The 22,470-nt window shown below is 49.6% G+C and overlaps 2 protein-coding genes across 2 annotated transcripts in view; both read right to left on the reverse strand.

The window, feature by feature from the left end:
- Positions 1–7,626: 7,626 nt before the first annotated feature.
- Positions 7,627–22,470, reverse strand: part of LOC122706593 (myeloid-associated differentiation marker-like) — a 74,459-nt gene continuing 59,615 nt past the window's right edge. The window contains exon 2 of the mRNA XM_043921889.1: positions 7,627–8,733. Coding sequence (XP_043777824.1) covers positions 7,648–8,586 — 939 coding nt within the window. The 5' untranslated portion in view covers positions 8,587–8,733 and the 3' untranslated portion in view covers positions 7,627–7,647. The remainder of the gene's footprint in view (positions 8,734–22,470) is intronic.
- LOC122707030 (myeloid-associated differentiation marker-like) lies at positions 17,495–19,900 on the reverse strand. Its single transcript, XM_043922670.1, has 2 exons — positions 18,953–19,900; positions 17,495–17,587 (listed from the first exon to the last, which is right to left on the reverse strand). The coding sequence occupies exons 1-2, from the start codon at positions 19,898–19,900 to the stop codon at positions 17,495–17,497; spliced, it is 1,041 nt and encodes a 346-aa protein (XP_043778605.1).

Here is a 22,470-nt window from a genome sequence, read left to right on the forward strand (position 1 = left end):
CAAGGGATTCAAATCCAGGCCCATCCGACTCCGAACGCCAGGGCTTTACATTCAGACTGTTTTACAATGGCAGCCTCCCATTTGTACCGCTGACATCTGAAAGCCTGGTTAGGGAAGGGGAGGGGGAAGTGCAGCTTGGTCTCTCTGGATTCTCCCCTACCTTGTCTCCCACGTTTTGGAGTCCAGACCTCTGCTGATTGTTAATGAACTTTGGAACATGTTGGGTGCAGCTGCTTGTCTGGCTGTGACTAGCCACCAGGTGGAGCCCTTGGACCATTTCTCTGACTTGCAGGTAGAACCAACCTGAGGGACCCTCTGGCAGGAGGTGTGAGGGGCTGGGTCTTTAACATGGATGGAGGGCAGCTCCAGGGACCCTCTAGATGCCCTCATCAGCTGCTGAACTGAGGCTCAGGGCAGCCAGGGCAGTGGTGCTGCCTGGCGTGGAAGGTGACCCCCAGGCTCCATGACTCCCAGCCCAAGAGTCCTTCCAGGGCTTCAGGCTTTCTTGAAAGAAGGTGAGCCAGGGTTCCAGAGGAAAAGCTTTCCCAAAGGAAATCTCTAACCTGATATCCTGCTTCTGACTCTGGGGCTTGGATGCCCCAGTTCAGTTCAGTTCAGTCGCTCAGTCGTGTCCGACTCTTTGAAACCCCATGAATTGCAGAACGCCAGGCCTCCCTGTCCATCACCAGCTCCCGGAGTTTACTCAAACTCATGCCCATTGAGTCGGTGATGCCATCCAACCATCTCATCCTCTGTCGTCCCCTTCTCCTCCTGCCCCCAATCCCTCCCAGCATCAGGGTCTTTTTCAATGAGTCAACTCTTCGCATGAGGTGGCCAAAGTACTGGAGCTTCAGCTTCAGCATCAGTCCTTCCAATGAATACCCAGGACTGATCTCCTTTAGGATGGACTGGTTGGATCTCCTTGCAGTCTAAGAGACTCTCAAGAGTCTTCTCCAACACCACCACAGTTGAAAAGCATCAATTTTTTGGCGCTCAGCTTTCTTCACAGTCCAAATCTCACATCCATACATGACCACTGGAAAAACCATAGCCTTGACCAGACGGACCTTTGTTGGCAAAGTAATGTCTCTGCTTTTTAATATGCTGTCTAGGTTGGTCAGAACTTTCCTTCCAAGGAGTAAGCGTCTTTTAATTTCATGGCTGCAGTCAACATCTGCAGTGATTCTTGAGCCGAAAAAAAATAAAGTCTGATACTGTTTCCACTGTCTCCCCATCTATTTCTCATGAGGTGATGGGACCAGATGCCATGATCTTAGTTTTCTGAATGTTAAGCTTTAAGCCAACCTTTTCACTCTCCTCTTTCACTTTCATCAAGAGGCTTTTTAGTTCCTTTTCACTCTTTGCCATAAGGGTGGTGTCATCTGCATATCTGAGGTTATTGATATTTCTCCCAGCAATCTTGATTCCAGCTTGTGCTTCTTCCAGCCCAGCCTTTCTCATGATGTACTCTGCATAGAAGTTAAATAAGCAGGGTGACAATTTTTGCCTTGACATACTCCTTTTCCTATTTGGAACCAGTCTGTTGTTCCATGTCCACTTCTAACTGTTGCTTCCTGACCTGCATACAGGTTTCTCAAGGAGCAGGTCAGGTGGTCTGGTATTCCCATTTCTTTCAGAATTTTCCAGTTTATTGTGATCCACACAGTCGAAGGCTTTGGCATAGTCAATAAAGCAGAAATAGTTGTTTTTCTGGAACTCTCTTGCTTTTTCAATGATCCAGCGGATATTGGCAATTTGATCTCTGGTTCCTCTGCCTTTTCTAAAACCAGCTTGAACATCTGGAAGTTCACAGTTCACGTATTGCTGAAGCCTGGCTTGGAGAATTTTGAACATTACTTTACTAGCGTGTGAGATGAGTGCAATTGTGCGGTAGTTTGAGCATTGTTTGGGATTGCCTTTCTTAGGGATTGGAATGAAAACTGACCTTTTCCAATCCTGTGGCCACTGCTGAGTTTTCCAAATTTGCTGGCATATTGAGTGCAACACTTTCACAGCATCATCGTTCAGGATTTGAAATAGCTCAACTGGAATTCCACCACCTCCACTAGCTTTGTTCATAGTAATACTTTCTAAGGCCCACTTGACTTCACATTCCAGGATGTCTGGCTCTAGGTGAGTGATCACATCATTGTGATTATCTGGGTCATGAAGATTTTTTTTTGTTCAATTCTGTGTATTCTTGCCGCCTCTTCTTGGATGCCCCAGGGGATGGGAAAGCTGGGGAGACCCCCCCTTACCTCCTAGGTGGCCCCGAGGTGAGGGTCAAGACCCCAGAGGACAGCATGTGCTGTGGCCCCGCCCCCACCCGGGGCCCCTGCCTCCTGCACAGCCAGCTCTCAGGGGAGGAAGCCCAGTCACGGGGAAGGAGAGGCTGATGCTCTAGAGAGACCCCAGCTTCAGTCAGCCCACCTGGCTCCGTGTCTCCCTCTGTGAGATCAGGGTCCCGTCCAGTCCATCAAAGTGCTGAGAAGGGGACTGAGATCCCATAGACAGGGTGCCCAGCACTGGGCTGGGGGAGGTGGGGACCCATGAACAGCACCGTCCCCACTGGTCCTAATAAAGGAAGAACCGCTCCTGATGGCCCTCTGAACCCCTGAACTACCTGGCTCCCCACACACCTGCGGTCGTGCTGGCTGGATTTCTCTCTCCTCCTCCTTACTCTCCTGTGAGATCCTTGGGGTCAGGGCTGCTCTACTGTGATCTCATTATTCCCAGAGCTTGCCGCAGGCCCTGGTGTCTGCCAGTGAGTGAGGAGATGGATGGAGTGATGGAAGGAAGGAAGGATGGAGGGATGAATCCATTCTTACCCGATGCTGGAATAAGAGGTCTCGTGTCTGACCTCAGCATCCTCCTCCTTGAGCTCCCCCACCTGACAGAACCCCTTTCCTTCCCTGAGGCAGTGCCCGTCACGCAGCCCCTCGCAGCACCAGGACCGTGACACAGTGGCCGGCCTTTATCAGGGCTCTCTGGGCACCAGGCACCGTTCTAGGTGCTTCACATGTGTGATCTCGTGTGCAGCAGGGGCTGTTACTCTGCTCACTTTGTGATGAGGAAGTTGAGGTTACAGGGAGGTTGAATAACTTGGCCAAAGTCATACAGGGTTAAGTAATAGGTCCAAGACTTGAATACTATTAGAGGAAAAGATGGTTGCAAATTTCTAATCATGTAGGGAACTGACAAATCAAATCCCTTCTCCTTCTGTGACAGCACAAGTCCCATCCCAGGTTTGACTGGCTGGCCGGCTGAGGAGGGAGCCTCTGGCCGCTGCCTTGGGAGACAGCGAGTCCAGGCCAGGCAGAGAGCAAGGGAACGGCCTGAGGCTTGGGCACTGGGGGCTTCTCCATCGAATGTGTGTGCTGAAGGGCTAGAGAAGGCCATAGCGCCCCTCACTGCCCCAGATCCCTGGACCTAAGTCGCCTCCCTTCCCTCTGCCTTTGGAGACAGGCCTGTGCGGGCGTCCCTCAGCTCCTCCCCTCGTCTGTCCATCAAGGCTACAGAGAACATGGAGACCATCTGCCAACCATCCTGCCCTGACCCTTCTTCTCCACTTGGTACATTTTTTTCAAACGTCAGTTTTGTTTTCTTAAAAATATATTGGCATGTTTCAAAATAAAGATACTCTAAAAAAGCCACACATTGAGAAACCTGGTTTTACCTGTGGCTTTATCCACTCTCCGCTCATCTCCCCTACCCCTCCAGGACTGCTGCTCCACTAAACTCTCCAGAGCCCTTCTCAAGCTTCTTAATACAAATCGAGCAAATACAATTGTATTTATTTTTATTTTTTCCTTTTTTATTACATAAAAAATAGCATACTGCACATAGCTTTGTATCTTACTCCTTTTACTTAAGGAGTTAGTATCCTGGAGATATTTAGGATCATTATTTGAGAGCATCCTTATATTTCTCCAGCTGTATAGTATTCCCTCTCCTGTCTGTACCTTGGCTTATTAAACAGCATCCTAAAGATGAGTACATGGGTTGTCTTCAACCTTTCCAATCTTATTCTCAAATGAGATTTTGAGTAAGAGATTGATTCAGGCAAGGCTGCTCTGGTTAGAGAAAGTGGTAGGTGAGGTCAACACCTACTTAAAACCCCATTGCGTCTTCAGAAACCTAGGTCTCCAGAGAACACAGCTTAAAAACCACCACTTTAGTCCAATTTTCTTTTTACAAATGGGAAACTGAGGTTCAGATCGGGAACAAGACTCATCTGTGGTCGTGACTTGTCCTGTGGCAGAACTGAAACTAGATACCAGATTTCTTGGCTCTCCAACTACTCAAGGTTCATCCCTGGGGGACCAGACCAGAGCTGTGGGGCCGTTTAACAGGAGGCAGGACCACATGTGACTGTGGATCCATCCGTGGACGCATAATCCTCCTCCCTCTCATTCTGGGCTTCCTCTTCCTCTTCCCCTGCTTAGGGTCAGCCTCTATGTACGTCCAGCAGAAAGGATTTTGCATTCTCTAAAGGAAACACAAGCTCTCCAGACAGGGCACGACCACTCAGGCTGCTGAGCTGAATTCTGAAGTGGAAAGTCAAGGAATGTGCAGGAACAAGGAGTCTGGGAGACCTCAGACTGTGGGGGCATGTGGAAGCAGTTCAGGTGTTTCTTTTTTTAAAAATCAATTTATTTTAATTGGAGGCTAATTACAATACTGTAGTGTTTTTTGCTGTACATTGACATGAATCAGCCATGGGTGTACATGTGCTCCCCATCCTGAACCCCCACCCCCACTTCCCTCCCCATCCCATCCCTCAGGGTTTTTTAAAGTTCTTTTTATTTATTTACATATTTTATTTTTGGCTGTGGTGGGTCTTCGTTACTGTGTGGGCTTTCTCTAGTTGTGCAGAGCAGTGGCTACTTGCTAGTTGCTGTGGGCTGGCTTCTTGCTGCAGTGGCTTCTCTTGTTGCTGAGCACAGACTCAGTAGTTGTGGCCCACGGTCTTAGCTGCCCAGAGGCATGTGGAATCTTCCTGGACCAGGGATCGAACATGTGGCTGCAGGCAGATTCTTAACCACTGGACCAGCAGGGAAGTCTGAAATTTGTGTTTCTGACAAGCATCGCTGGAGACTTGGATCACAGGCAAGTTTGGGCGGAAACATGTTTGTGACAAGTTTGTGACAAGAAACATGTTCACCACCAGCATATCTGGCAGAGGTCATGGGGATGGAGGGGTTCCCTTCTCCAGGGGACCTTCCTGACCCAGGGATTGAACCTGGGTCTCCTGCATTGCAGGCAGATTCTTTGCCATCTGAGCCACCAGGGAAGTCCAACATGAGCCTCAACCCTCTGGCCCACCTGTCTTACTAGTCTCCTCAGCCTACAGGAGATGGTTCCCTCCTGTTGCTTCTTCCCGTGTCTAGAGTCACACTATCACAATCATGGATCTTATAAAACTATATATTATATGAATCGTTTGGAGGAATCTAGTCACCGTTATTTTTTTTTTTATCACAGACTCAATCATAGCTCTGTTAAAGAGAAACAAGAATCTTGTAAAATAAGCAGAATACTAGTAGTACAGTTACTGACATTAACCAGGTCCTCAGTAAGTAAGTAGTGTTGTCTTCTAAGGAGTTACATGGCTTGCACAAGGAAAATTCATCTTTATGGAGGTTCAGGTATTTCTGCCCTTGGGGAGTGTTGGTTAAACATACTGCAGATGCAGAATGCACACTAGAGGGGAGGCGGAGGCCCAAAGGGCAGAGGAAAATTTTAGGTTGAAATTTTTCTTGCCTTGCTTTAATATATGAGTTTTATTTCATTGCTTCTTAAGTTTTTCCTGAGGGATCCTGGGAGCCCTCCCCCTTCCCCCCACCTGCCTCTGGGTGAAGATCACATGCTTCATCCCAGTACAGCAGTGGGGGCAGCAGTGGGTGGGGGGGCGGTGGGGGGTGGGAGGTCCTTCCCCTCCCCTCCCCTCCCCCACAGCTCTGCTTGCCTGGAGCCCCTCTGGCCCTGGTGATGCCAGGATGCTGGACTCAGAGGCTTTGTGGCTGAGACCGGGAGACTTGTGGGGCCTTCACTGCCACCAGTTACTGTAAAGGTTGTTGGTCTCAATGCAGGGGAGCACATGGGCACACACACATGTACACACACGTGCACTGAGCATACAAACAGGAACAAACCTTTCTAGGGAGGCATCCAGGTGCTGTCATGGCCCCTTTAAGAGTTAGGGGACAGGAAGTTGGCACTGGGGTGGGGCCCAACATCTTGTGTCACAGGCTGGCTCACACCCATAGGCTCTGGTTCAGGGGTGGGTGGGAGTCAGTGGGAGGGGCTCCCAGAGACCCAGGTTTGGGTGAGGGTGGAAATTGGCTAGGACTGTTCTGAGCTCTAGGCAAATCTGGAGCAATTAGAGTATGCAGGTTTTGTTTTGGGGGGGGGGGTTATATTTTCTTTCATTTTTATGTTGAGGTTAAAAAGGACATTATAAATGGAGAAAGGATGACAGTTTTCTCTACAGTTGACAGCAGGATCTTTGGGAACCAGAAGCGCCAGAAAAAAATTTAAATTATATGTATTTTATAGATCACGTTGTGTCTGAGTCCCAGAGAATCAAGAAGCTGCAGCAGAAAGCGGTCAGCACACAGAAACACACACGTGTGTGCCCCCTCACATTTGAGCAATGCAGTTTCTTTGACAATGGAAGCAGCAACCCCCACCCCCTACAAAGAAACCTGCCCAAGAGAACTTAAAGAGAAATTTCCCCTTTAAGAACAGAGTCACCCAGTTCATTTTTGCCCTCCTGACCAGAAGATAGGAAAAAAAGAAAAGAAAAAAAATCCCAGGCTAACATCACCTTAAGGCTGCAGTGGCCATGCTCTTCTCCCTGCAGAGGCAGGACCTGCTGTTTTGATCACTGAGGCAGGAGGGCCACATCGCTGCCCCTCACCAACACTGCAGACAGCTGTCTGTGAGTCTCTGTGTTACCTCACCAGCTCCTACTTTGATTCCCCAGAGAGTAGCTGGGATGGACAGTATCTACCCCTGGCTTCCTCTAAGATGGCCTCTAGGCAGCAGGTGTTTAGTGAGCCTGAAAAAATTCTGGAACCAACCTCAGGTGGGGCTGGAGCACCTGACCTGGAGCACCAGTTGGGACCCAGGGACCCAGGGTCTCTTCTTCAAGACTCCTGCCACTGAAAATTATAGACCTCCAGAAATTTTAGTTTAAATTAAAGTGAAGGTGCCCTGTACACTCCCCTCCCATGGGAGATGGGGGGCTGAATCACACAGAAGGCTTTGTGCTGTGGAGTCAGCTCCTTAGGACACGGGAGGCAGGGGTGGGGTGGGCAGAGAAGGAAGGACGATCAGGTCCTGATGGGTCAGAAGAAGGAAAATGGGGAGAGGGGATCAGGACACAGGAGACGAGAAAACCAAGGATGACCAGAAAAGGGGCGGAAAGCAGAAAATGTAGAAAAGATGAGAGAAAGAAGAGAAAGAAGCAAAACAGGATGTGGGAAACTACAGTAAGCAGGAAGGAGACAGAGCAGAAGGAGAGAAGGAAACAGAAAAGAGAGTAAGATGAATGGGGAAGGATGTGAGGAGGGAGAGGGGAGCCAGGAAGAGGGCATCAGAGAACACCAGAGCTCAGTGAGGATACCTCCTGTGAGCAGAGGATCAGGAGTCCCTGGGCTGGTCCTCAGTCCCTACAGAGACCTGGTGGGCCCAGTACACCAGGTCAGCCCCATAAACCAGCAGGTTGATGGCTGTCAGGATGGCCACAGCCAGTCGCTGGTCCCAGGTGCACATGTCGTAGGTGAGCTCGTCCCTGCAGTCCCCATCACTGGACCTCTGGGGCTGCCCGCCAAACTCCTCGTAGAACTGGTAGAGCAGCCAGAGGACCAGAGCGCTGATGTAGAGGAGGACAGAGAGCAGGGTGAGCAGAAGCTGGAAAATGGGATACGGTCTGGGCAGCCTGTATTCCCATTCGCCCAGGTTCAGCAGGATGGCCAGGGCTGCTGGGATGAAGCAGATGGAGTACACGGCCACACACCACTCCAGGGCTGGCTGATGCAGGTACAGGGAGGTGTTGATGATGAAGGCAAAGATGACATAGGCCACAAAGGTCTCCAGCACCTTCAGCAGGCCTGGCAGGGTGTGCACATAGCAGGGGATCTCCTTGAACCCATAGGCAACCCACGTGCAGGCCACATCTATGGCATACAGCACTGATGCGACACAGGAGAAGGCAGAGGCGGCGATGACCCGGTCCCGGTAAGGACCATCAGGCAGAAACTGGATGTAGGTGATGGAGTAGATGATGGAGGCTGAGAGGCAGAGCAGGGTGGCATAGCAGGCATAGGTCACAGGGAAGTTGAACCAGAAAAACGGAAAGTGGGAATGGAACCCATAGAACTCAACAATGAATACCATGAGGGTCATGGCAAAACAGAAGCACCAGATGGACATGGACCAGTTTCCTACGGCTCCCCGCTCAGTGGCCCTGCCGGCCACCAGGGAGATGGCCACACACATGGAGAACAGCTGCGGCAGGCGGAGGCAGAGGCACATGATGGCCGTGACGTCCGGGTCCGGGGATGTCCACCGGGTGGACATGGTGTTGTGATGGTCAGGCAGGTCACAGTCACCAGGACAGCAGTGGTCTTCACTGAGGACCCATCAGAGAAAGACCCAGCTCTGGAGGTGGAAAAAGTCAGATGCCTGGAAAAGGTTCAGGGCCTTGTGATGGCTGAGGCTCTGGATCTGTGGAGTTCAAACCAGTGGCCCAGACACTCGGGTAACAGCCTGGTGGCTCAGTGGTAAAGCATCCACTTGCAGGGGCAGGGGATACAGGAGACACGGGTTCGATCCCTGGGTTGGAAAGATCCCCGGGAGAATGAAACGGCAACCCACTCCAATATTCTTGCCTGGGAAATCCCATGGACAGAGGAGCCTGGTGGGCAGCAGTCCATGGGGTCTCAGTAGCGACTAAACCACCACCGCGACCACAGCCACTCCAGAATGATTCTCCCCACCCATCACCCTTGACCTCAGGAGACTTGTCTTATCCCAAACCTCACAGCTGGGCTGGGTCTGGCCTCAAACATGAACGTTTTGTATCTCTCTGGGCTGTGTGTGCCATTATCTATGGAGACACGGGGTAGATGGTCCTTATCTTTAATACCAACCCTTCAAGTCTCAACCCTCAATATTTCAAAATTGAAAGGAAATATTTGAAAAATTGTTTTTTAACAAAATCTGACCTGAAGACACATGAGACAAGTTATGATCTTTGTTATTTCACTTGTGACTATTCAAAAGTTCAGTTGTAGAAACACTGATGTGTCTGATTACAAGGTGCTTTCAGATCCCAGTGGGATCTGGTGTCATAGAGAGTAGATGTACCATGTCACCTGTCTGAAGCTGAAAAATTCTGAATTCTAAAGAGTATCTGACCCCACGGGTTTCAGAAAAGGGACTGTGGATTGTGCCGCTAACTCCATTTTACAGATGAGAAAACTAAGGCTTGGTGAATCAAGTGCCTTCCCTAAGGTCAAAAGGCTGGAAGTGGGAACCCCATATGGAAATGCCAAAGCTGTGAGTTTGAACACTTTGCTCTACAGCCCACATGTCAGCAGGGCCCGTGGGTGGGAGACCAGGACCGAAGCTTGTGGCTCTGGGATGCAGGACATGCCTTCAGAGTCACAGCCTCCTTCCTCAGCAACCTGAAGGCACATGTGTCCCGGCCTCACCTCCCCGCAGCATCACTAGAAGGAGCTGCCATCTGAGGGACACAGCCCCACCCAGAGGAGGGCAGCCTCAGGGCTGAACAGGGAGGAGCCATGGGGTGAGAGCAAGGCCGTGGGGACAGGATGACATAGGAGTAGGGACTGTTGTGAATCCCCTCCACCCAGTTTTGCCTTCACATGTGATGCTTCCTCGTTGAGGAAGGGAGACCCCAACCCAGCATGACTCCAAGGTGGGGCGACATCGAGGAACCATAGAATAAATTAACACAGTGTTGGGCTCCAAAGCTGCCATCGAGGTAGAGTCTGGAAAGATCTAGAAGAAGTCCTACCTGAGCAGGATTCTCCTGGCCTGGGAGACTGGTGAGCAGCTTCCAAGCAGGGAAGAAGGGATTGGAAATGAACAAGGATGCTGTGTCTGATGCTGATGGGGAGCCTTTCAGGGCATCTCAGGGAGGGAATAGGGATGGACAGATGATCGCCCCCTTTTAAGGGCAAAAGCTGAAAGAGGAGCCTCCTGCAGGATCCCTGGGAGGGGACAGCCCTGAGGATGCTCCCAGGACAGGGGCAGGGGTAAGGGGGGACAGAGTGGAGATGACCAGGGCAGGGGGAATTCCAGGGTCCCAGTGGCCCTGAGGAAGCCCAGTAGGTGTCTTCTGACCCAGAAGGGATGCAGGCATGGAAGCAACCTTCCCATGGAGGAGGGGCCTGGACTGGAACTGAGAGAGGGGAACAGGGGCCTATAGGGTTTCAGGGCTGTGACAGGGACACCTTGGATTGCGTCCATATCTTGTCTACTGTAAACAGTGCTGCAATGGATATTCAGCTCAGCCGTTCAGTCGTGTCTGACTCTTTGCAACCCCATGGACTGAAGCACACCAGGCTTCCCTCTCTATCACCAACTCCCAGGGTTTGCTCAAACTCATGTCCATCAAGTTGGTGGTGCCCTCCAAATATCTCATCCTCTGTCGTCCCCTTCTCCTCCTGCCTTAAATCTTTCCCAGCATCAGGGTCTTTTCCAATGAGTCAGTTCTGCATATATGCCCAGGACTGGGATTGCAGGGTCATTGTTATTATTCAGCGGCTAAGTCGTGTCCAACTCTTTGGGACCCCATGGACTGCAGTATGTCAGGCTTTCCTGGCCTTCACCACTGCCCAGAGCTTGCTCTAACTCATGTCCATTGAGTCAGTGATGCCATCCAACCATCTCAACCTCTGTCTCCTCCTTCTCCTCCTGCCATCAACCTTTCAGAGTCTTTTCCAATGAGTCAGTTCTTTGCATTAGGTGGCCAATGTATTGGAGCTTCAGCCTCAGCATCAGTCCTTCCAATGAAAATTCAGGGTTGATTTTCTTTAGGACTTACTGGTCACACTCCTCTGTCCAAGGGACCCAAAGGGTCTTCTCCAGCACCACAATTTGAAAGCACTGATTCTTTGACACTCAACCTTCTTATGGACCAACTCTCACAGCCATACATGACTACTGGATAAACCATAGCTTTAACTATATGGACCTCAGTAGAAAGCCATTGTTGACATGTACCCAGGGGACTAACAGTCACTTAGAGAGAAGCCTCTGGAATTTCCCTTCAGATAGGAAAGTGGGAGATATCCAATGAGAAACATTTGAAAAAAATGAGAGAAGGACCCTGATCTCAAACCCACAGGCCCCCTTTTCCGTCGCCCCACAGAAGGGGCAGCCATGTGCTGGGGCTAGGAGCTCACTGGAGTGGAGGAGCCTAGGGAGGTGGGTTGGACACTAGGAGCTGAGGCCATACATGGGGCTTCCAGTTCAGAGGATGTTTATGAAGCACCTGCTTGGGGCCGGGCTGGACCAGAGGCTGAAGACCCAGGTGAGCAATGCCAGGCCAGTCCTTGAGAAACTTTTGGTTGAAGGGAGGTAGAGCCATGACCGGACCATCAGCACATCTACGGGGCATGTCCACAGAGGGAGGGCAGGTGTCCTGAGCAGAGACGGAGGATGGGGAGCAGGCAGGACACCAGGTCTGAGTGGAAGGCGAAGGGTGTGTTAGCGGAAAAGAACACGAGAGGGGGGGCCCGGGAGGGGAGATCTGGAGCCCCAGCCCGAGGAGTGGAGGGCAGCGTGTCTGGGGAGCAGGAATGTGCAGGAGGCGAGGGGCGGGGCTGAGTTTGGGCCCCTCTGTAGGGCTCGGGGCACCAGTGACTGAGGACAGAATGTCAGCTCCTAGACTCACTGAAGAGCCCTGTTCTCAACCTGCTGGGCAAGGAGCACTGTAGAAACATCTGTGTCCATGTTCCCCGGGCCCTGGGCTCCTGTGGGAACTGCTCCAGCCCCTCTGGGTCTGAGGCCAAGCCTGCAGGGCCCCGCCCCACCCAGCAGATGGGAGCCCCTGGAGGGCACACCCGGCCTCAGGACCTGGATTCTGTGCTGGCCCTGCCTAGGCCCTGGGCTCATGGGTGAAGCCAGGCCGGCTCCAGACACCTGCCAAGTCCAGGGTGTCAGGGGCCTGGGAGACTCACCCCTGACCCACTTCAGCCCTGGACTCAGGGTGTGAGCAGGGAAGGCCCGGGTCCCATGGTGCCTGGATTCAGCTCCCGGTCCCCTCTCTCTGTGCCGTGTGTGTGGTACAGCGTCCTGGGACACAACTCAGTGGAAGACGCCAGGGCAGCCATGGCGTCTCCTGCATCTCCAGGAGATTTCAATTGCGGCCTGAGAATCTTAGTTGCAGCATGTGGGATCTAGTTCCCTGACCAGGGATCGAACCTGGACCCCTGCATTGGGTGTGTGGCGTCTTAGTCCCTGGACCACCAGGAAAGTCCTTACCTTTTATCTTTATATTTCATAGGAAGGAGTCAGTAAAGTTATTCCAAATAAGAAAAGAAACAAGCACCAATATAAGCATGCTATATTGAAATATAGAGGTAACAACCATAAAAGAGAACTAAGTGAGCTGAAACTGCCTACATTTGGGTAGCAATTGTTAAGGACGGGGGGATTTGGTCAGGGGAACAATGGTTTTCTATTATAAGCTTTGGTACATTATTTACTTTAAAAAAATTGTTTGGATGTTATTTTTAGAAGAACTTAAAGTGCAATGGGGCAGATAGGTAAATTGGATTGGAAAGAGAGACACAGGGAGCTTCACTTTGGAAGGTGACAGGTACAGAAGTGATTGTTATATTATTTCTATGCTTCTGAATATCTAAACTATTTTATAGTTATTATTAAACAGCAACAGCAAAGCAATACTGTTCAGAGAGGGTAACTGAAGGTCCAGGATTGTGGACTGTAGGAGACAGGGCAGAGCATAAAAATACAGAAGTCGATCATGGACAGAAGGAAGGACAGTTATGACCACACCAAAAGAAGAGGGGTTTGAAAAGGTGGAGATGCAGAGATATTTTGAATTAAAGTTGGGAGAAGTTGAGAAATTACAAACCCCGACGCAGGAATATAGCTGTAGTTCTGGGTTTCAGCAGAAGATAGGAGAGTTCTGGGAATACATTATAGGAAGTCCCCTACATATGAAGCTTCATGCTGTGAGCTAAAGGCACGAATGTACATTTACAAAGTGAGTTCTTGGTCTGGTGTACACTGTCACGGGCTTGCATCCTCTCCAAGTGCTCGCGCTTCTGTGTCCTTTGCTGTATAGTACACGTCGGGCACCGTGGTGCTGCTGGTGGTGGTTTAGTCGCTAAGTCGTGACAGACCGCTGCGACCCCAGGGACCGTAGCCTGGCAGACTCCTCTGTCCATGGGATTTCCCAGGCAAGGATACTGAAGTGGGTTGCCATTTCCTTCTCCAGGGGATTTACCTGACCCAGGGATAGAATCTGAGTCTCCAGCACTGCAGGGGGATTCTTTGTTGCTGAGCCACCAGGGAAGCCCAAGGTACAGTAGTACATTATCTTTATTTCAAGTCCAGGATGTCCAGAAGCAAGCATAAATGCAGCAAAGATGTAGCTGGTCCTTGACTGTTCAGTCAGTGCCAGCCTCTCTAATGCCAGCCGTTGTACTGAACTTTTCAAGTTTTACAGTACTTTTCAAGATACAGTACTGTAAGATAAAAAATGTTTGTTTTTATGTACAATTGTGTGGCAAGTATTATAAACCTGTTACCGTACAGTACTATATAGCCTCTTGTGTTAGTTGGGTACCTAGGCTAATTTTTCTGGACTCATGATAAAATTGGACTTACAAATGTGCTCTCAGAACAAAATTCACTTATATGTAGGGGACTTACTGTAGTCTCCTAGGGCTGCTGATGCAAGTTACCGTAAACTTGATGGCTTAAAATAGCAGAAAGTTATTCTCTCACCATTCAGGAGGCCAGATATCTGAACTCAAGATATCAGCAGGGTCACACTCCTCTGGAAAACCTGAGGAAGAATCTATTCCTTGCCCTTTCAGCTGCTGGTAGCTGCTGGTGTTCCATGGTGTTCCAGGGCTTCTGGCAACATCACTCCTATCTCTGCCTCCATGTTTACACCACCATCTCCTCTGTGTGTGTTGGGCTATGACCTCCTTCTTTATTGGCCACACCTTGAGGCATGTGGGATCTTAGTTTGCCAATCAGGGATTGAACCCGTGCCTCCTGAAGAGGACGCACAGAGTCTTAACCACTGGCCCACTAGGAAGAGTCCTACATCTCTTTGATAAGAACACTTATTATCACATTCAGGGCTCGCCCAGAAATCCAGGATTAGCTTCTTAGCTCAAGATTTTTATCTTAATCAGATCTGCAAAGTTCTTTCCCCCAAATAAAGTAACTTTCACAACGTACAGGAATTTGACATAGAAATCTCTCTGCAGAATATTTTTTTTTCAGCCTACAAGAGGGACTGATGGCATTTAAGAAAAGAGTATATTTTCTCACTATTCACCAGTAGATGGGGACATTCAGTAAGAAATCAACAAAAGCAGGAAAGAAAGTGCTGAATAAATCTGAAAGTGAAACTGACTTGAATCAACAAGCATGAATTTCTTACTGGACTTGTTCAACAAAATTGATTGGCTCCGTTTTGTGTGAAAAAATCCCTCATTTTCTGTGATTCCCTTATCACTTCAACTGGCCAGAAACCTGGAACATTTGTGTAGATTATGAAAATTTCAGATGTGGCAGGGAATAAAGCAATGTAGAGAAGATTCTTTGGGTAAATGTAAATCAACTAAAGCCTGGGTTACAAATTTAAATTTTGACAAATAGAATTTAAGGTCCCAAACATCATAAGGGATAAGGAAATATTTTATGAATTGATAGAATAAACATAGATGAAGAAGACATGACAAACACAAACATATATGCATCTAACAATATAGCCTTGGAATATATGCAGCAGGGTAGCCCCATAGAACTTTCTACAATGACGGAAGAGTTCGATACCTGCCCTGTCCAATACAGTGCATCCTCAGTCTCTCAGTCGTGTCCGACTCTTTGGAACCCTTTGGACTGTAGCGCTCCAGGCCTCTGTCCGTGGAATTTTTCAGGCAGGAACACTGGAGTGAGTTTCCATTTCCTCCTCCAGTCCCATACAGAAACTGCTACAACATGTGGGAATAGGTACTGAAATGTGGCTGGTAGGATTGAGGAGTTGAATTTTTAATTCTGCTTAATTTTAATTAATTAAAACACCATTGAATCACATATTCATTATTTACTAACAGATTTCTTCCACTGTCCTTATGATTCATGTTTTATCATGCTTTGAGCTCTAAAAAATATTTCCCCTTTGGACCTTCGATCAATATTTGGATGTTCCATTGGGTTGAAGTTAACCTATAGTAAATGTCCTTCTGCAAACTTATCATGTAGTTTCCCTTGACCCTTGGCTCATCTCTACTATGACCCTATCTCTCCTTCTCCTCACAGACACTAGCTGCTCCAGGAGAAACCTGTATTTACAGTCTTTCCTTCTCTTTCTCAGTCTCAAATGCACTGGCTTCTGTCCTGAGACTCTCAAAGATTTTCAAATTGTCACATCCAATGAACACTACTCAGTGCTGATCCCACAGGAGCTCTGCTTACCTCTGCAGCATGTAACCATGTTGACCATATCCTCCTGACACTCTCTTCTCTATTATTATTTTATTATTATTTCAATGACAGGAGCCTCTTGATCTTTTCCTCTCAATCCTGCCTGCTTCTTGGCAGATTCCTCCTCTGCCTGCTGCTTAAACATCAGTGTTTTCTCAGTTCTCCCTTCCCAGCCATCTCTGCTTCTCACTCTGCCTAGTCTTCCTGGGAAATTGTACTCATGTCGGTAACTCCAAGTATTTCTTTAGGAGATGACTCACTGCATTTAAGTAGGTTAAGTCATGTCTGGCTCTGTGCAACCCTACGGACAGTAGCCCACCAAGCTCCTCTGTCCATCAGATTCTCCAGGCAAGGATACTGGAGTGGGTTGCCATGCCCTACTCCAGGGGATCATTCCTACCCAGGGATTGAACCTGCGTCTCTTCCGTCCACCTGCATTGGCAGGTAGGTTCTTTACCACTAGCGTCACCTGGGAAGCCTCATGACTCACTAGCCTCTTCTTAAAGTCCTAATCTGTGCAGCTGGACTATCCTCAGGAACTTCACAGTCAGCCTGTCCCACAATTCTGATCTCAGTGAGGCAGCAGGGAGAAGTGGTGTGAAGTGAGATATTCATTCCCTGCCCAGGAATTGAACCCGAGCAGCCTGGCTTCCCAGTGGTAAAGAATCCACCTGCCAATGTAGGAGATGCAAGCGACACTGGTTTGATCCCCTAGAAGTTCCCCTGAAGTAGAAAATGGCAACCCACTCCAGTATTCTTGCCTGGAAAATCTCATGGACAGAGGAGGCTAGCGGCTACAGTCCATGCGGTGGCAAAGAGTTGGACATGTCTAAGCAACTGAACACAAACACACAGCCTTGATGAAAGCCAGGAATCCTAGCCACCAGACCAGCAAGGGCTAGAGGCTAAAAGCGATTTTCTCCTGGCTCTTGCCCGGAGTGAAAAATGCATTTCTCATGGAAGCAAAAATCTTAAATGCAGGTACAATGTTTATTATTGGAGACATAGCGCAGCAGGAAGCGGAAGAGTACCCTGAGAAACTCTTAGTTTAGCTAAGACGGAAGCAAGGCAGAGATGAACACTCGGAGAGAAAGGATGTCAGCGTCCACCCTAGTGAGGAGGAACACAGGAAAGAGGCGGTTAAACCAGTTCTGTAGGGCAGTTTTTGTCTTCCTTCTGGCCAGATGTCCTGCTTTGACCCCTGGCTGATTTGTCTCAGAACCTTGCCCCTAGGTGTGCACACACCTCTCAACCAGGAGGAACCTTGATACAAAGGCTTCTGGGAGAAGCAGACTCTTTATGGCCTGGCGTTGTCCCCTGACTTTTGGCCCCCAAGGAAGCTTTCTGCGCATGTGTAGTGTCTCTCTTGCCCCAAAGAGCAGGTTAATCTCTTGATCCTTTACTCGAACAAGGTTTAGGGCTTCTCTGTTCCTGCCATGAATATTACCTTCAGGTGCCCACTGGAGACAAAGTTGCTTCCTCTGTTTCTGTCGTTACTTCCGTTTCGGAAAGCAAACAGGAGGCTGATGGTAAATGCCAGAGCCCGGAGCCCACCTAAGCCCCATCTCAGGAAATGCAAACAGGAGGCCAGTCCTAAGTGTCCAGCCTGAAGTTCAACTTGTTCTCGTCCCCAAGAAATGAAAACCAGAGACCAGTCGTAAACACCTATCTCTCTCCTGCCTCAGCAGGAAAGTAAAGGGGAGAACAGTGAGATGATGGGACTTGCAGGCGCGACGCCCATGAGGTGTGAACGTCGCATCTCTCAGCAGTCTCCGTCAGGCAGAGCCCACGGGGCCCCATCTGCACGGTGTGCGGTGAGCCTCTCCCTCTTCCGGTCACCTGTCAAGGTGAGCCTCTGCGGGCCGGAGGGAGCGGGTCTCATGGCTGAGAGGAGCTGAGGCAGCTGTAGCTGCCTGATGTCCACCCTCTCGGAAGGACAGGACAGGAATAAGAGAGGACAGGGAGGGGACAGGGCCGAGAGAAAAGTGGAGAGATTGGGAAAGAGGGAAAGGGAAAGCGGAGGGGGAAAGCGTTGCCTGAATGAGGGGACTGAGGGTCCCCAGGGCCAGGCACAGACTTACCAAACTCGGTGATGTTGACACAGGAGGGGTGACGGCCACTTGTCACCCACAGGGAAGCTGCCTTTGGTGGTCTACGAGTTGCCAAACCTTCTCCCCAGAAGGGGACAACTGCCCCACGTTGGGTGCCACAAAATATATACCAACCAGGGTTCTTAGCCCTCAATCAATGGAGATTGACTAGAGGCCAGACGAGAAATTCAGGCAAGAGTTTATTGGGGCCCCTGTAGAAACGGGAGAGTGAGAACAAGTATCAGATTCCCTTGCTCACTCCATGAGGTAGAGGAGGTAGGGAAAGCTTGCTTCTTATACACAGTGAGGGTAGGGATGTTTCCAGGGGTCAGGATGGAGGGGTGGAGGAGGTGGTTTGCACACCCCTTGGGTGGTGGTGTATGCAGGGGGCATGCTCAATAGCCTGGTTTTCTCTCAAGTTCCTCTTTTTGCTCCAGGCTCTTCACAAGTGACAGTTGGGTTTTTTTTTGTTGTTGCTGTTCTCTTTGTATCTTTGTATTGAATTGGCCCCAACTGCACATGCACAAAATTATTTTTAGGGCCCATGCAATTTCTTTGCATTTTGTTGCTGGAGGAGACATGAGTCCATGTGCAGGCATTGCAGCAAAGGGTCTCAGGTCCTAGACTGTTTCATAATCAGGAGGGATGTGACCAGTGCACAGGACCTAGCAGCCAAAAGGAAACAAGCAGAGAGGGTGGACAGATGGGGAGGGAGCCGGCTTCCACCTCCACATCTGAATCTCCAAGACCGACAAGTCCAGGGGCACTGGCAGGGCTGGAAGGGGAAGGAAAGAGAAAAGAGAGTGAGATGAATGGAGAAGGATGTGAGAGGAGAGGGAGCCAGGAAGAGGATGGTAGGGGATGTCAGAAATTGGTGGGGAAACTGCAGTGAAGAGAATTAAGTGACCCCAGGCTAGCCTTGTGTCAAAGTGAAACTGTTAGTTGCTCAGTTGTGGCTGACTCTTTGCGAGCCCATGGACTGTAGCCTGCTAGGCTCCTTTTCCATGGGATTTCCTAAGCAAAACACTGGAGTGGTTGACATTTCGTTCTCTAAGGGATCTTCCTGACTCAGTGAGCAAACACAAGTCTTCCGGTTCGCCGGCAGATTCTTTACCATCTGAGCCACCTACAAAAGCTTCTCGGACTAAATACACCATGTCAGCCACATAAACCAGCAGGTTGATGACTGTCAGGATGGCCACAGCCAGTTGTTGGTCCCAGATGCAGACAAAGATGCTGATTTGATCACTGCAGCTCATATCGCTGGACCGCTGGGGCTGCCCCCCCAACTTCTCGTGGAACTGGTAGAGTGGCCAGAGGATCACGGCGGTGGCATAGAGGAGGACGGAGAGCACAGTCTGCACCCACAGCAAACAGGGGACAGGGAGGGGCAGCTTTTTGTCGTTGTCACAGTCACACCCATTCACGAGGAAGTTCATGGCCCCCAGGATGAAGCAGATCCAGTACACGGCCACACACCACACCAGGGCCGGCTGGTGCAGGTACAGGTCAGTGTTGCAGGTGAAGGCCAAGATGACGTTGGCCACATAGTTCTCCAGCCTCCTGAGCACACCTGGGAAGGTCGGCCAAAAGCAGAACATTTTACCGGGTCGGCGACAGACCCAGGCCACTTCGATGGCATAAAGCAGAGCAGCCACGCAGGAGAAGGCGGTGGCGGTGATGGCGCGGTTCCGGGTGGGGCCTGGAGAAAAGAACTGGATGTAGGTGGGGCCGAAGATGATGGCAGCTGCAAGGCAGACAACCGCGAAGTAACAGCCAAAGGCGTAGAGAATGCCATCCCAAGACAAGCGGAGGTGGTACTGGACCTTATCAGACAAGCGGAGGAGGGACTGTATGTTACATAACGGCAGTTTGAGGAGGCTGCCCAACTCCAGTACAAAGCCAACGAAGGTCAGGGCGAAGCAGATGCACCAGATGAACATGCACCAGTTGATTACCCCCTCCTTCAGGGCGTCCTCGCTGGCCAGCAAGATGGGCACGAGGACGGAGAGGAGCTGCCCCACGCGGAGGAGGAGGCTCGTGATGGTCTTGCAGTCCAGACCTGAGAGCAAGCTCATAGTGCTCATGCTGGCCAGGCAGGTCACGGCAGCGGAGTTGTGTGTAACCTTGCTTGTTTTCCACCCAGTCTTGTGAATAGTTAAACACGGCTCCGGAGTTGGATGCTGTTTCCTGTTTCACTCAGCCGGTTCAGCGCTCCCTCTGTCTGTTCTTGATTTTTCAGAAGTATACAACCACTGATCTTTAGAACAGATGTGCTAATCTTAACAAAGTAAGGCCCACACTCACGTTCTCAGTCCCCAGCGAGGCGCGCGGTGGTTAATGTCAAGTCTCCAATATGCTCAGCGTGTGGCCCGAAGCTGTTTCCTGCCCCCCTCCTTGCTCACAGCCTGCTTTCACTTTTTATTTAGAGAAGCAAACTGACTTCTGAAGGAGTAGCTGAACTCTTGACTGGGTAAGCAGAGGGTGTGCGTCCCGGGTGCCCCCCATTCCCTCCTGTTTGGGCAAATCCTTTGCCCTTTGGAACTTTGTGGTCAGTTTGGACACCGCAGGAGTGGGGCAAGGCTTGTTTATGACTCTGTCTGTGCCTCTCCCGGAAGAAGAATTTATTTATTTGAAATATGTCCTGGAGGAGCAAGTTAAGGGAAGCAAGGAGGCCCTATCTATCCCTTCTAGAAGGCCACTGGGACACATTTTGGCCGATTGGCAAAACTAGAGTATGATTCTGTAACCAAGAAGAAAAATGATGTTTAAATTTTCATACATCCTAACACATGTATGTTTTCTATTCTGAAGAACAGTGTACCCCTTGAATGGATCTCTAAATTCCTCCACTCTTTTGCAGTTAGAACTGATTTGTTAAAACCTGGTAAGTGGGAGGTAATGCCATGGGCAGCTTTCCTATTACTCTATAATAGAGATTCTTCTAACAAGGGCACTAAATTAATGGTATTAATCTCTGGTGGCCTTGTCCTGTGTTTGGGATCCGAACCACTCTCTAGGGGAATAAACAATGAACTGTGACAAACCCCAGGGTCTTGAAGACAGCTGTCTGCAGTGTTGGTGAGGGGCAGCGAATAGCCCTCCCACCTCAGTGATCAAAACAGCAGGTCCTGCCTCTGCAGGGAGAAGGGCATCACCACTGCCAGCATTAAAGGTGATGTTAGTCTGGGTGTTTCATTTGTCTTTAAATTTTATTGTCTCAAGGACAAAAATTACTGGGTGACTATATTTTTGCATGGAAAGTTACTTTTCAAAGCTTTGTTAATGGGTGGTGGTGGATGGGTGGGTATTGCTGAAGCCACAGTCGAGGAAACTATTGCTTGAGTTTGTGCTGCACAAACATGTGTTTCTATGTGTCAGTTGTTTTCTGATGCTGCTTCCTGCTTCTCCAGGACCCACACATAATATGACTTAAATAAATATAAATATTCATGGATTTTTAAAAATTATCTGGAATTTCTGGATACCATCGAACCCTGCTATCAGTCACAGATGAAGCCTTGTCCTTTCTCCTACAACTGTAATGTTCTTTTTTAACCTCAATACAAAGATAAAAGAAAAAACCCACAAACCTGACATATGCTAATTGCCCCAAATTTTCTCAGAGCTGAGAAAGATGGAGCAGATTGTTATTCTCACCCAAGCCCCCATCTAGGGGAGCCCTTCCCAATGTCTCCCCACTCCCACCTTCCCCCAGGACCTGGGGGCATGACCCTGCCCAAAACAACTAGCAGTTGTGTCCCCAGCACTAGACTTTCTGTCCTCTTAGCTCTTAAAGGACCAGAGCCCAGCTGACTGTATTTAAAGGTGCGTCCTGTGTGCATGCCCAGCATGTGTGTTTGCCTGTGTATGTGCCTGTATGTCTGTACTCACAAGTGCATTTGGACCAGCAGCCTTTATAATAACTGGCGGCTGGGAAGACACCAATACTGTGTTTAGTCTCCTTTCTCAGCCACAAACCCCAGAGCCCAGCATCCTGGTGTCACCAGGACTGGAGGAGCCAGGCTTCAGAGCTGTGGTGGGGGCAGGGGGGTGGGGACAGGGGAAGGCAACCCTCTGCTGCCCCTCACTCCTGTACTGGGATGAAGCTTGAGTTCTTCACCCGGGGGCGGGTGGGGTGGATGGGGAGGGCTCCAGAAGGTGGTTCCCACGGCAGGCACATCGTAAGAAGCAATGAAATAAAATTCATATTTTAAGGCAAGACAAGAAAAATTTAAACAAAATTCTTCTCTGCCTGTTTTGACTTCCTCGCTGCCCTGAATTGTGCAGTGTGACTCTGCAGTATGTGTTAACCAAACCTTCCTGAGGGCAGAAATACCTGACCCAATATAAAGATCCATTTTTGTTCTTCTAACCCCAGCCTTGTGACTTTATACGACACTGCCTACCTATGACCTTATTAATTCACTAGCTATATTACTCGTAGTCTACCACCTTACAAGAGTGTTGTTTCTTGCATTAACAAATGTGTCATTGTGCCTCTGATAAAAATGGTGATGACCAGGTGACCTTATATACAGTTTTATAAGATCCATGACTCAAAATATGGGAAGAAGCAACAGGAGGGAACCACTTCTGAGAGTCTGACAGACAAGTAAGACAATTGTTCCAGAGGATTTTGGCTACT

Source organism: Cervus elaphus, chromosome 13 (assembly GCF_910594005.1).
Source record: "Cervus elaphus chromosome 13, mCerEla1.1, whole genome shotgun sequence".
Lineage (NCBI taxonomy): Eukaryota > Metazoa > Chordata > Mammalia > Artiodactyla > Cervidae > Cervus > Cervus elaphus.